At 46.8% G+C, this 12401-nt stretch overlaps 1 protein-coding gene across 1 annotated transcript; it reads right to left on the bottom strand.

The window, feature by feature from the left end:
• Positions 1 to 5802: 5802 nt before the first annotated feature.
• On the bottom strand, positions 5803 to 8530 carry GP5 (glycoprotein V platelet). The gene has a single exon (XM_061166849.1). It carries the CDS (start codon positions 8186 to 8188, stop codon positions 6398 to 6400), a length of 1791 nt encoding a protein of 596 aa, XP_061022832.1. The 5' UTR covers positions 8189 to 8530; the 3' UTR covers positions 5803 to 6397.
• Between the last annotated feature and the right edge of the window lie 3871 nt (positions 8531 to 12401).

A 12401-nucleotide genomic window follows, 5' to 3' on the forward strand; every position in this document is an offset into this window, starting at 1 on the left:
GGGGGCTTCCCGGGTGGTGCTAGTGGTAAAGAACATGCCTCCCAATGCTGGAGACCTGAGGCCAACAACTCATTAGAACACTAGCATCCCCAAAGCTGGGTGGCCTGCAGGGTTTCACTGCAGTCCTCTCCTCTGCCCCTGCCCTACAAATCAACCAAAAAGAATTTAAACTGAGGCCGACTTTGACTTTGAGTTTGAAGGGGGCAAAAACATGGAAATACTGACATTTTCTGTTTCTCTTTTGATGTCACTGGGGATCTGAATTGCTTCTGTCAAGGCAGAGACAAAACCCAGACAAGCTCCCAGCTCTGTCAACCCCCAGCTCTCTGGGGTTCTACTGGGGTTCTGTCTGGCAGCCCCCACTATGGTGGTCAAGGGGAATGTGAGTGCACTGGGCTGCAGGGCCTATGGAGGGAGGACAGGACCACGGGAAAGGCTTGTGCAGAAGACACACCCTGTGTCCCTGTCGTACCTTTGCATCCTCTGCTGATGTTTTTCAATCCTGGGTCTTCTTTGTGTTGAGCAGGACTGTCCTGCGTTACGCTCTGAGATGCGGAGGCCGTGGATCAAAAACCACCCGGCCCTCATGGTGTGCTGCCAACGAGGAGACCATTCCCAGTTGAACAGAATTCTGGTTTACAACGCACTTTTACACCATGATCTTCTCAGATGTGATTTTTTTTGGCTACACGCGACATGTGGGATCGTAGTTCCCCGACCAGGGATCGAAACTGCTCACCCTGCAGTGGAGCTTTAACCAATGGACTGTTAGGGAAGTCCCTTTCTTTGACTCTGATAATACCCCCAAGAGGATGGGGGCAGTCAGTCAGTGGCATTGCTGAGACCCACAGCTGAGACCAACCCTCTGCCACTCCCGCCATACAATAGGGCCTCCCGTGGGCTCTTGACGGTGACTGCTGGGTTGAGACCACCCTTGCAGCCACTGTCAGAATGGCCTGCACTTAGATTTCTACTTCCTTTCTCTTGTTTCTTTCTCCTCTCAACTACCTCTCTCCCACCCCTTTTTCTTCCCTATTCCTCTCTCTTTATCCTCGCTTCTTTCTTCCTTCTCAGCAACCAAAGCCCCCAAATAACTCTCAGCTCTCAGGGAGCTCCCAGTAGGCTTAAGGGACTAGAACTCCTATGTCAGGATGTCTACAACCACAAAAGAATGTCCCCCTGGTGCTTGCCTCCCATAATCATCATGTCCTGGGTTGAGCAGGTGACCTGTCCATACCAGGAGAAGCACTGGGGGCTTGGACTAGTCTAGGCCAGAAGCCAGGAGACTAGAGCCCACAGACAGCTCTGCCAATCATAACCTTAGGTACATTACTGCTCCACTCTGGACCTCAGTTTTCTCATCAATAAAGTGGGATAATAACAACTACCTCTCAGGGCAGTTTGAGGGTTAGGAAAATTGATTTCATGGTACTAAGCATGTATTAGATGTTTAATAAAGCTTGGTTGAATGCGGCAGATGCTGGAACACAGAACCCTCCCAAGCAGTGGACTTGAAAATGTCAATATCTGTGCTGGGGTAATAAAAGTCAAGAAGCACCCAGAAGCATCAACAGAGAGGTGGAAAGGGGGTGGAGAAAGAGTGTCAGTGTCACTGGGGAGGGGCTGTTTATTGTTCCCTCACCAGGGGGCATTTCAGGCTCCCAGTACTCCGGATCCAGCCACTGAATTCAATTAATGCTTGTCTCTTTATGATGGTGAGGAAATCATCTTGTAACATTCCAGATGCCTAATGAGGGTGTGTGCAACTACTGGGCAGTGAGTCCCGGAATCTCCCTGCCTTCGGCACGCCCTGGTAGTAATGGAGATTTTTAAAAGCTGGGAAGCCCAGAGTGACTTCTCCCAAAACAGACTTGGTCAGTCCCAACGTAAGCAGAGATTCAGAGTCTGACTTGCAGTCGTTCCAGAAAGAGAAGCCAGTTACAACACGCTGTGGGGAAGGGGGATTGGAAAGTTGGGAAATAGACATGGATGGACCTGCAGTTAAACATGCAAATTGATTGTCCCCATTTATATCCTCTCCCTCCAGGGACCCCACATAGATAGCAGCAAAGGAACTGAAATGATAAACCCACTACATCACAGGGAATGAAAAAAGATTATCAATGGACTAGAGATTTCAGCACATTTATGGAACAGAACAGTTGAAGGTAGCTGAGCAGAGATATCCCATTTCCTTAATAGAGCTCCAGAGAGGCTTGAAAATTGATTATACCAGGAACAATGCAGGACAGTTTTCAGGCTTCCCTGATAGCTCAGTTGGTAAAGAATTCTCATGCAATGTGGGAGATCTGAGTTCAAACCCTGGGTTGGGAAGATCCCCTGGAGAAGGGAAAAGCTACCCACTCCAGTATTCTGGCCTGGAGAATACCATGGACTACAGTCCACGGGGTCACAAAAAGTTGGACACAACTGAGTGACTTTCACCCACTCAGTGCGGGACAGGTGGGTGTGAGATATGGGATTAAAATCCAGGGGGCTGTTTGAAAGCTACTATATGGGACAGTTGCCTCTGCTTCTGTCCCTAGGAAAACAAACAAATTAGTTTTTAAAATTACACTGTGCTGGAGAAAACAACCCTCCACAAATATTCTGGCCTGTCGAGATCCCCAGGATAATACTCAGCCTGCTGCTCCAGAACTCTTAACATGAAGCTTGCCCATGTGCACAAAGCTCTCAGAGTCGGTGATTTTTATTGCCTCACTTTTCACGTATGAGCCAATAACTAAGCACTTAAGGGAAGCAAACAACAACAACAACAAATCACAGAGGAAATAGATACAGCTCAGAAAGGAAGCCTTTAAAACCTCAAAATTTTGGATAACCAGCAAGGACCTACTGTATAGCACGTGGAACTCTGCTCATGTGGCAGCCTGGATGGGAGGGAATGAACACATGTATATGTATGGCTGAGTCCCTTTACCGTTCACCTGAAACTATCACAACACTGTTTGTCAATTGGCTATACCCCAATATAAAATAAGAAGTTTAAAAATAATTACAAAATTTTAAATTCTAGTATCCTAAGAGAAATCCAAGAGCCTGCATCCATAAAACAAGTCAATGAGTGCTAAATTGCTTCAGTCCTGGTGGCTCGGTGGTAAAGAACCCACCTGCCAGTGGAGAAGACACAGGTTTGACCCCTGGTCCAGGAAGATCCCACATGCTGTGGATGAACTAAGCCCATGCACCACAACTATTGAATCTGTACTCTAGAGCCCATGCTCCACGACAAGAGAAGCCACTGCAGTGAGAAGCCCAAGCACCACAACAAAAAGGAGCCCCTGACCTCTGCAATTCGGGAAAAACTCACACAGCAATAAAGACCCGAACAACCAGATAAATAAATAAAATTATTTTTTAAGAAAGTCACATAGTGAAAAAAATACTTGCAAAGCATATAATTTACAGAATATTAGTGTCCAGGATATGTAGAGAGTTCTTACAAATCAGTAATAATGAAAAGACAAAATGTCCCATCATGAATTGGTTGATGTATATGCACAGATAATTCCAAGAAGGATCTAAACCCTCAATAAACATTTAAAAATAAGTTCAAGCTCACTAGTTATCAGGCAAATATAAAACAGCTATGAGATATCATTTCCTACTTTTCAGATTGACAGAAATTTAAAATTCTATGTTATCGAGAGTTGGTGAAATTGTAGAGTAGCGGGGCATAAAAAGAAAAGAAAAAAACACTGGGAGTAAATGTCCATCAACAAGAGAACAGATAAGTTGTGGTATATTTATTCACTATTATATAGCTATTAAAATGAACTAGAGCCAAATATTTCATGTGGATAAATCTCAAAAATGCGAGCCCAGGAAAAAATTTGAATACTATATGCAAAGTAGCATTTATATACAATCTTGAAAATAGGCAAAGGATTCCACTTGCTTAGAGAGTGTGGGCACATATAGTAAGAGTATTAAAAGACATCTAGGGATGTGAAAGATTAAATTTATTAATGCGGTTACCTCTAAGGAGAGGAATGAGAACAGGGGAAAGATGGAGACAGGAGCCTTCAAATTTATCTGTTGCATTTTATTTGGTTAAAAAAATATTTGAAGCAAATAAAGCAAAGTATCAAGATTTGACACAGCTGGTTACGGTGTCCGAAGATGTTCTCCACACATTTCTGAATGTTTGAAGATAATGACCAGGAGTTTGGGGGAGATGTTTTAGTTGAAGGGGACACCAAAATGTAAACATTTTGTTTTATTTGCTATTTTTATTTGCTACTTTATCCTTCCACTTAGAAGAGTGCCTGGTACAGAGGAGGTAGTCAATAAATAATTGCTGAATAAATAAATGTATGCAAAGGCATTGAGACATGCTAGAACATGCTGTGTTCTAAAAGAGCAAATCACAGTAATAGCCAACTTCTATCAAGCCCCATATGCATTGGCCTGGATTATTTCATCCTTGCAAGAAAGCATGTTGGTTAGGACTAGAGTCCATAGTCCATAAAAAATAAAAGTCTGAGTTCTATGCTATAGGTACTTTCAAAGTGTGGAGGAGTGGAAATAAATAAGATAAGGAGACACATACACACACACATACACAACACATTCCCCTAGAGTGCAAGGTGAGCGGGCCAGATGGAGTGGTGAGCATGCCCAATGCCTGATAGCCTGAGAAGCGAACTCACAGAAGGGGCGTGCATGCCCAATGCCTGATAGCCTGAGAAGCGAACTCACAGAAGGGGACACTTTTAGTCTGCCAGGGCAGTCAGGAAGACTTCACCAGGAGGAGACATCTGAACTTGATCTTGAAAATAAAGTGCACCTACAAATGCCAGGAACCCCCAGCTTTTCCTGCTCCATATCCCGTGGTTGTTGTTGGAGGATCTATTTCTCTGGACCGTGAGCAGAGAGCCTGACCACACAGGGCTGAGACCACCCACAAGTGAAGACAGACTAACTTGAATGTAATCACCCATTTCAGGATGTTTGGTCTCACCTTTAAATACAACAGAGGGAAAAAAAAAAAAAAAAAACCTACCAGCTCAAAGCTCTTTTAAAATTGTGACAGCAGTAATAATTGCTTGCCCTTTAATAATAAGAGCTACCATTTATTGAGCATTTACTGTATGCAGGGCACTGGGCTAAGTCATCAAAAGCTTGTCTTTAGTTCTCACAACAACTCTAAAAGGCAGGTACTATTTATCCGTTTCCAGGGATAAGGAAACCAAGCCTTGGAGATGTCAGGGGTGTCCCCCACAGACCTATGCAGTTAGTAGGTGGAGCTGGGATCCCAACCCACTGGTCTCTGACTCTTTTCCAGCCCATGCTTTAACCACTGCTTCTCCCAAGCAGACACCCAATTAAAGAAAGGAGGGTTTTACTGCCTTCAATTGGGATAAATGAGAACGTGATCTGAGCATAATAAACTAGAACCCAAGCTTATCATTACATTCATGAACACCTGTCACTGTCAGGCGTTCCGTAAATGCTTGTGAAATGAGGTAGCGTTTGGTTCCAGGAAATGAAAACCAACCCAGTGTCGAAATGACAGACTTCACCCTGGTAGGGATCAAGTAAGAACTCACAGCTCACGTGAACAAGCGGAGCAGGGCTCCGCGGGCACGCAGCCGGGGACAGTCGGGATCAACAGCGTCTCCCAGCAGCACCCTGAGAGCCCCGGGAACGTCCCCGCTCCTCCCCCAAGCCCGGTCCCACCCGCCCTGGTGCCGCCCTGGTGCCCGCCCTTCTCCAGCTCGTCGGCACTCAGCCCGCAAGCCGCGGTAAGGGCTCCGCGCTGGGTACAGACCTCCTGGGGGGAGGGCTGGGTTGTCTCTCTCAGCCCTTCGTCAGCCACACAAGCCTGTCTACACTCTTGGGTGGATGGAGATCAGCGCTTTCTCCCAAATCCCACAGGTCAGACATACGTAGAGTGAGAAAAAACGGGACGAAAAGAACTGTGAAAGAGTTCTGCTCTTCAGATAAAGGGAAAGAGAGCAACCCATCTTCTCCCCTAGGAAAAGCTACCATCGCCGGATCCCACGCATTCTATTTATTCATTTTAACATTTGCAGCCATCTACCAGCTGCAGGAGGCAGGCCCTGGCCTGAGTTGGCTGTCTTCTTTGCACCCTCCCTCAGTTCATACTGGAGAGACCCCCTGTGGGCACAGGGAGGGGCCGTCGCGGTCCGCGCTGCCAGGAGCACGCTGCGGATGGGAAGGCAGGTACAACAGACAGTCAGGGTTTACCACTGTAAATGGTAGGGGGGCTCAGAGGGAGAGGTGTCACTGAGCGGGGAGGAGAGAGGGAGGGAAGGGGATGGCAGAGGAGGAAGAAGGGAGAGGAAGATAGCGTCAGCTGGTCTGGACTCTCCCCGGAGCCGCGTCTGACAATACTCCGGTCACGTTTTAATTAATTGCAAGGTTTTCTCATCGCCTCGAACCAGAGCTCTGTGATTAATTTCCGAAAGAGCCTGCCGAGTTTAATCATCGCAAACACAATAATCCCGGTAATTAGGGCCTGAGCGGCTAAAAGCAGAAAATAAAGACCCCAGAACAGGCTATGGTCCTGACTTTGGTCCTCAGCCACCTGCCGGGTCCACGACTCGGAGCGCTTGGGTCCCAAGTTAGCGCGGGCAGGGGCGGCGGGCAGGGTGGGCTGCGGGGGGCCTTCGGAGTAGCCCCCGGCCAGGCGGCTGGGAGGCGGGCTCCCGGGGCGCGGGCAGCCGAGGTCGCCGGCCTGCAGGGTCCAGAGCAGTCGGCCGGCGTGCGGCCCGGGCCCGTGACACTGCGGGGGCTCGGCTCGACCCACGAGGTCCGCGTGCCGCCGCAGCCACGCCAGGAACGGCCCCAGGCCACAGTCGCAGCGCCAGGGATTGTGTCCCAGCAGGACCGCCGCCAGCCGGGGCAGAGCCTCAAACGCGTCGCCCGGCAGGGTCTCCAGCTGGTTGTGGTCGAGCTGGACCTCCTCCAGGCTGCTGAGGTTGCGGAAAAGGGCGCTGGGCACGGCGCGCAGCCGGTTGCTGCGCAGCCACACGTGGCGGAGCCGGCCGAGGCCGCGGAGCAGGCCGGCGGGGAGCGAGGCCAGGGCTGTGGAACGCAGGGCGAGCACCTGCAGCTCTCCGAGGCCTCGGAAGGCGTCCTCCGGGAGCGCGCTCAGCCTCGGGCTCAGCGACACCTCCAGGACGCGCAGGCCGGTGAGGTTGCGGAAGGCGGCGGCGGGCAGGGTGCGCAGCTGGGTGCCTGTCAGCCTCAGCTCCCGCAGGCCGCCTATCTCCCCGAAGAGCACCTTGGGGAGTTCCTCCAGCGGGTTCTCGAACAGGGTCAGGAAGGTCAGATTGTGCGAATGAAGAAAGAGGGCGGAGGGCAGAAACTCGAGGCGGTTTCCGGCAAGGGTCAAGGAGCTCAGGCTTCGCAGCCGGTCGAAGGCGCCGGGGACGATGGAACGGAGGTGATTGGTGTGGAGCTGCAGCTCCTTCAGGGCGCGCAGGCTGTCCAACAGCCCCGACCCCAAAGAGACCAGCCGGTTCGAGTGGAGCAGAAGCTTCTCCAGCTTAACCTGAACCCCAAACAACCCCTCGGGCAGGTGGGTCAAATTGTTTCCCGATAAATCCAACAGTTTCAGGTTCCCCAGGTGTGTGAGGAGGCTAGCAGGCAGGAAAGCGAGTTGGTTTTGGTTCAGAAAGAGCTCCTGCAGGTGAACCAGTTTCTGAAACAGGTTTTGGTCAAGGCTCTTTAGTTCATTGCCGTCCAGAAACAACTGTTCCAGGAGCACCAGGTTATCCAACAGTGCGCCTGGGAGATGAGTGATCTTGTTGCGCGATAACCTCAGGGTTTTAAGTTTTATCGGGTCGTTGAATGTACCCGGGGCAATGGCGGAAATGTGGCTGTCAGACAGCAACAGGCGCTGCAGGACGGTCATGCCACTGAAGCTGTTGTTCTGCAAGGTGCCGCGGCCCATTTGGAAGAGCAAGATATGCGTGAGGTTGGTGGGCAGGCCGAGCGCGGCGATGCCGGCCACCGTGCCGCGCGAGCAGTGCGCGGCGTCGCGGAAGGCGCACCTGCAGGAGGGTGGGCACGGAAAGGGCTGCGCGCGCAGGAGCCAGAGCGCCGCGACCAGCAGAGCGCTCCTCAGCATGTCTGCGACGGCGTCCGCGGCAGATCTGTGGGCTAAGCAAAAGGGCAAACGCTCGTAATCCTGCATGATCCTTTCACCCAGATTATCATTGACTTTAAATGTTATACGGATCCACGCTACGTCTCCCTCTCAGCAGTGCTGACTTTTCCTGGGTGGTGAAAAGACATTCATTCTGCACTCCGAGGTCTCATCCTCTTGTTTCACTGATTTTCCACTCTTAATTCAAATCGGTAAAATTAAAGCATTTGCAAGGTATGGAAAAGGTAATACCTTTAAATCTGTACATAGCAAGAACTAACTAAAATAATCTTTCTCACGATCAAGCTTGGAGGTATCACAGAGCAGTGCCCGTTGTGAAAGTAACCCTGCTCTTGACTTTATTAATTTTTTTGGATTCACCTTAAAAATTTTTTTTAATTTATTTATAATTTAGCCAGGGGTGCCTATGACCGACAGCCCTGAAGGGAACAGCGAAGTCTGATAAAACAAAAGCAACCACTGCCTGATTCTTTTACTATCACACTGTATCTGCAGTGCCTTCTTACTCCACTAACACAGGACCGGCTCAAAATAATGAATAGTCTCAGCCACACTGAGACAAGTAGGCTAACAGTACTTCATCACTTTATGCCGCACACTGCTCTCAGCACTGTATTTAAATTAATGCATTTACTCCTTACAGTAACCCTGTGAAAGTCGCTCAGTCGTGTCTGACTCTCCGACCCCATGGACCCTAGCAGGCCAGGCTCCTCTGTGCATGGAATTCTCCAGGCAAGAACACTGGAGTGGGTAGCCGGTCCCTTCTCCAGGGGATCTTCCTGACCCAGGAATCCAACGCAGGTCTCCCACATTGCAGGCGGACTCACTGCCGTCTGAGCCATGTGAGTTAGGTTATCCACAATTAAAGGGTGATGCAGCTGCAGGCGCAGAAAGGTTAAGTAACTTAACCAGGGTCACAGAGCTAGAATTTGAAAGTATTTCTGATTGTGCCATAAATAAGGAACTATCACTTCTAAGATGCCTAATTAAAAATTAGTACTCAAGGCACTGAATTATCCGTGAAACACACACAGTAATACTAATCTGCCAAAACAATGTTTCCCACGTGTAATTTCAAATAAACTGCATCTTGTACTAAATTTTACTTGTTATTTGTACAGACTAGCCAAGCCCTCCAGTTACCCACATTTAATTTTTAGAATATTTTAGAATATTTGGCCTTACCTGAAATGGCGCTGCACCCCCAAAGCAACTGAATGGTTTAGAGCTTTGCATGTGATTTGGCACTTTCCAAAGGAAGAGGGGAGTATCTTTGCATCCTGAAGATAAAGACTTCCCCAGAACAAAAGTCATGGAAAGAGCCCTATCGCAGAGGGCATATTCTGGTTTTTTAATGACAAATGACAACTATCTTCAAACTTGGAAAGAGACCGTTTGTAACCCAAGTCCTGCTGCCAAAGCCCAAAGATGAGCAAGAGGGGCGCAGTTTCTTCATAACTGGCACAGTAAGACCTGGTGATGTGTGTCTAAGTGTCACATGGAAGGACCACTGCAGCAGCCATATATCCCTGGTCTACACTTCCTTCAGACCTTCCTTTATCTGCTACTTCACTCCAATTCTACTCAGGCTCCCCTCTGCCCCTTTTAGGAATAACAAGGTTAAGGACATTCTCAAGTGCTCCACTCACCTTTTAAAAGTATTTTCAAGTGTGTTCCATAATGGCCTTGCTGGGTTGAGGGTATCCACATGTTCAACTGAACATAGGAATGTCCAGCTGCTTTGCAAAGTAGTTATACCAATATATGTTGTCACCTACCATGTATGACGGGTCCTGTCCTTCATCTCCACCCATGCCTTGAAACTTTTTTTAATTTTAATTTTTGCCACTCATATGAAATAGTTGTCTCAGTGTGCTTTTAGTTTTTCATTTCCCTACTGAACGACAAACTTGAGCATTTTTCCTCTTTTTAAAGGCCAATCTTCTGAGAAATTTGGGTTCTTTTGACCATTTTTCTATATGGAAAAATAAATGATTATGTCTTTTAAAAACTGAATTGTAGGCATTCTTTATATATTCTGGATATTAGTCCTTTGTGGGTTGTAGGTGTTTGTTGCAGATATCTTCATCTAATGTGTGCTTTGCCTTTTCACCCCTTTTATGTCTTTTATTGGACAGAAGTCTTAATATAGGTAATTATTAATCTTTATGATTTTTGTGTCTATCAAAATAATTCTTCCTCTTCTTGCAAACCAAAAAACTTCTCCTATAATAACTTATTACATTTTAGAATATTGTCTTTTGCATTTAGGTCTTTATTCCATCTAGAACTGATTTTTGTATATGATGTAAGTACAATTGCTTTTTCTCCACTAAAGGATCAGTTGTCATATATATATCTATACATATATACATACATATATACATATATATATACATATATATATATATATACACACACACACACACACACACACATATATATATATCCTTTCTTCCCTCAGAGCTACAATGTCAGCACTGTCACAGATCACCATTGGATGAATGTGTGGTCTGTGTTCTGGGCTATTTGATAATCCTTGTGCCAACACCACACTGAAATATAAAGCCTGAAAATATCCAGTGTTTTATCAAGTGTGAAGAAGTAGACATTCTCATACATTGGTGGGAATATAAATAGTAGCAAACTTTGGGGAGGAAAACTTAGTTGTATCAGCCAAATTTTAAATATACATATTCTTTGTCCAATAGTTCCATTACTAAAAATACATGCTATGAAAATGCTCATTAAAGACATCTACACAAAAACTTATTTGCAGGATTGTAATAGGGGAAAAAAAGCCTAAATGGCCATCAATAGGGAAGTAGTCATTTAAATTACAGTACATACATCCATGCAATAGGATGCCTTACAGACTTTGAAAACAATGGATTTGAGCTGCAACTACTAACATAACTTTCTAAAATACACTGAATGATGTAAAACAAGGGCCATGTAGCATATAACATGGGGTTCTACACAAACGTGTAGGATTTTTAAAAACATGAGCATATATATATATATTTTCTAGAATACACCCAAGAAACTTTAGTATTCCCCCTTTGGGAGAGAAACTAGGAAAAAGGCGACTTCCTTACATACCTATGAGGTTGAAATTTTATCAAATGTGCTTAATGTTACTGTTAAAATTTTTTAAATGCAAATATAAAGTAATTTGGAAGGGAAAATGGCTTTTTTTAAGAAAAAAGGAAAGAACATAGGTATTTTAAAATACTGGGAAAAGCCAGTGCCTGAACTGCAAAAGAATAAACATTAACTTCTGGAATTATTGACTGGAATGGTACTGCAGAAATGGTCTTTCTTTTATCCTGGTTGGGAAAACCAGGAACACCGACACTGGCAGGTGTAACAGAAAAGGAACTGAAATCATTCAGCCTTTGATGTAGTCCAATGCAGGCAAAGCCCATTAAATGCTAAACTGACTGAAATCACCTTTTACGGCATATAGTCCTAAACCACAGGGAAAGACACTGCCTGTGCCAGGTGTTGTGGGAGGCCAGTCTTCCCACTCCAATCAAGGGAAGCAACTCCAGAGCCCAAACCAGCTCCCCAAGAGGAAGTCTGTCATGCACATACCCGGCCTCACCAAGTGAGAGGCCCCTTGCCCATCAAATGCCAGGAGCCAGCCCTGGAAGAGGTGCTGTGGACCAAAGTACAACTTCGAGTCAAACTCAGGAGAAACTTCCTTGGCCTATTTCCCCAGGAAGATTTCCAAGAATTACCTCCAAGTTTTATTTTGCAGAGAGAACATGATAATTACCCAAGGAGGGAACACTGGGCACAGAAGTTGCAGATGGTGGAGGAACACTGAGTTCATTCAGTGGACAAACTGATGAGCTACTGAGAACTTTGAGCACTGAGTAATGACAGCATTCGTTTCCAGTCCTTTGGATTTTGAATTCATGAAACAAGCAGGAAGTGGCAGCTTCTGGATCAAAGTCCCAGAACCCTGGCTTACAGGGTTTGGCCATTCAAAAGCACATTATCCACCTGAATGATACACGCTTTTCTTCCTCCACACGGGGAGATTCCAAGGCCAGGGGACAGCAGGAATCTCCCTGTGCCTGGGGAGTAACTACAACCCCAGCTTGGCACGGGGACAATCTCATTCAAACTCCTGGGACTCCCTCTGTCCTCCCCTGCAGTATACTCCAGAGTAAGGCACCTGGAACTGATGGAGAGGGAAGAGGATGGAGAGACCAGCACAACTGTGCCACCA

This window comes from Dama dama, chromosome 19 (genome assembly GCF_033118175.1).
Source record: "Dama dama isolate Ldn47 chromosome 19, ASM3311817v1, whole genome shotgun sequence".
Lineage (NCBI taxonomy): Eukaryota > Metazoa > Chordata > Mammalia > Artiodactyla > Cervidae > Dama > Dama dama.

What these genes read in the sequence shown, in the direction of transcription:
- GP5 (XM_061166849.1), bottom strand. Translation starts at nt 8,188, where the DNA reads ATGCAGGATTACGAGCGTTTGCCCTTTTGCTTAGCCCACAGATCTGCC.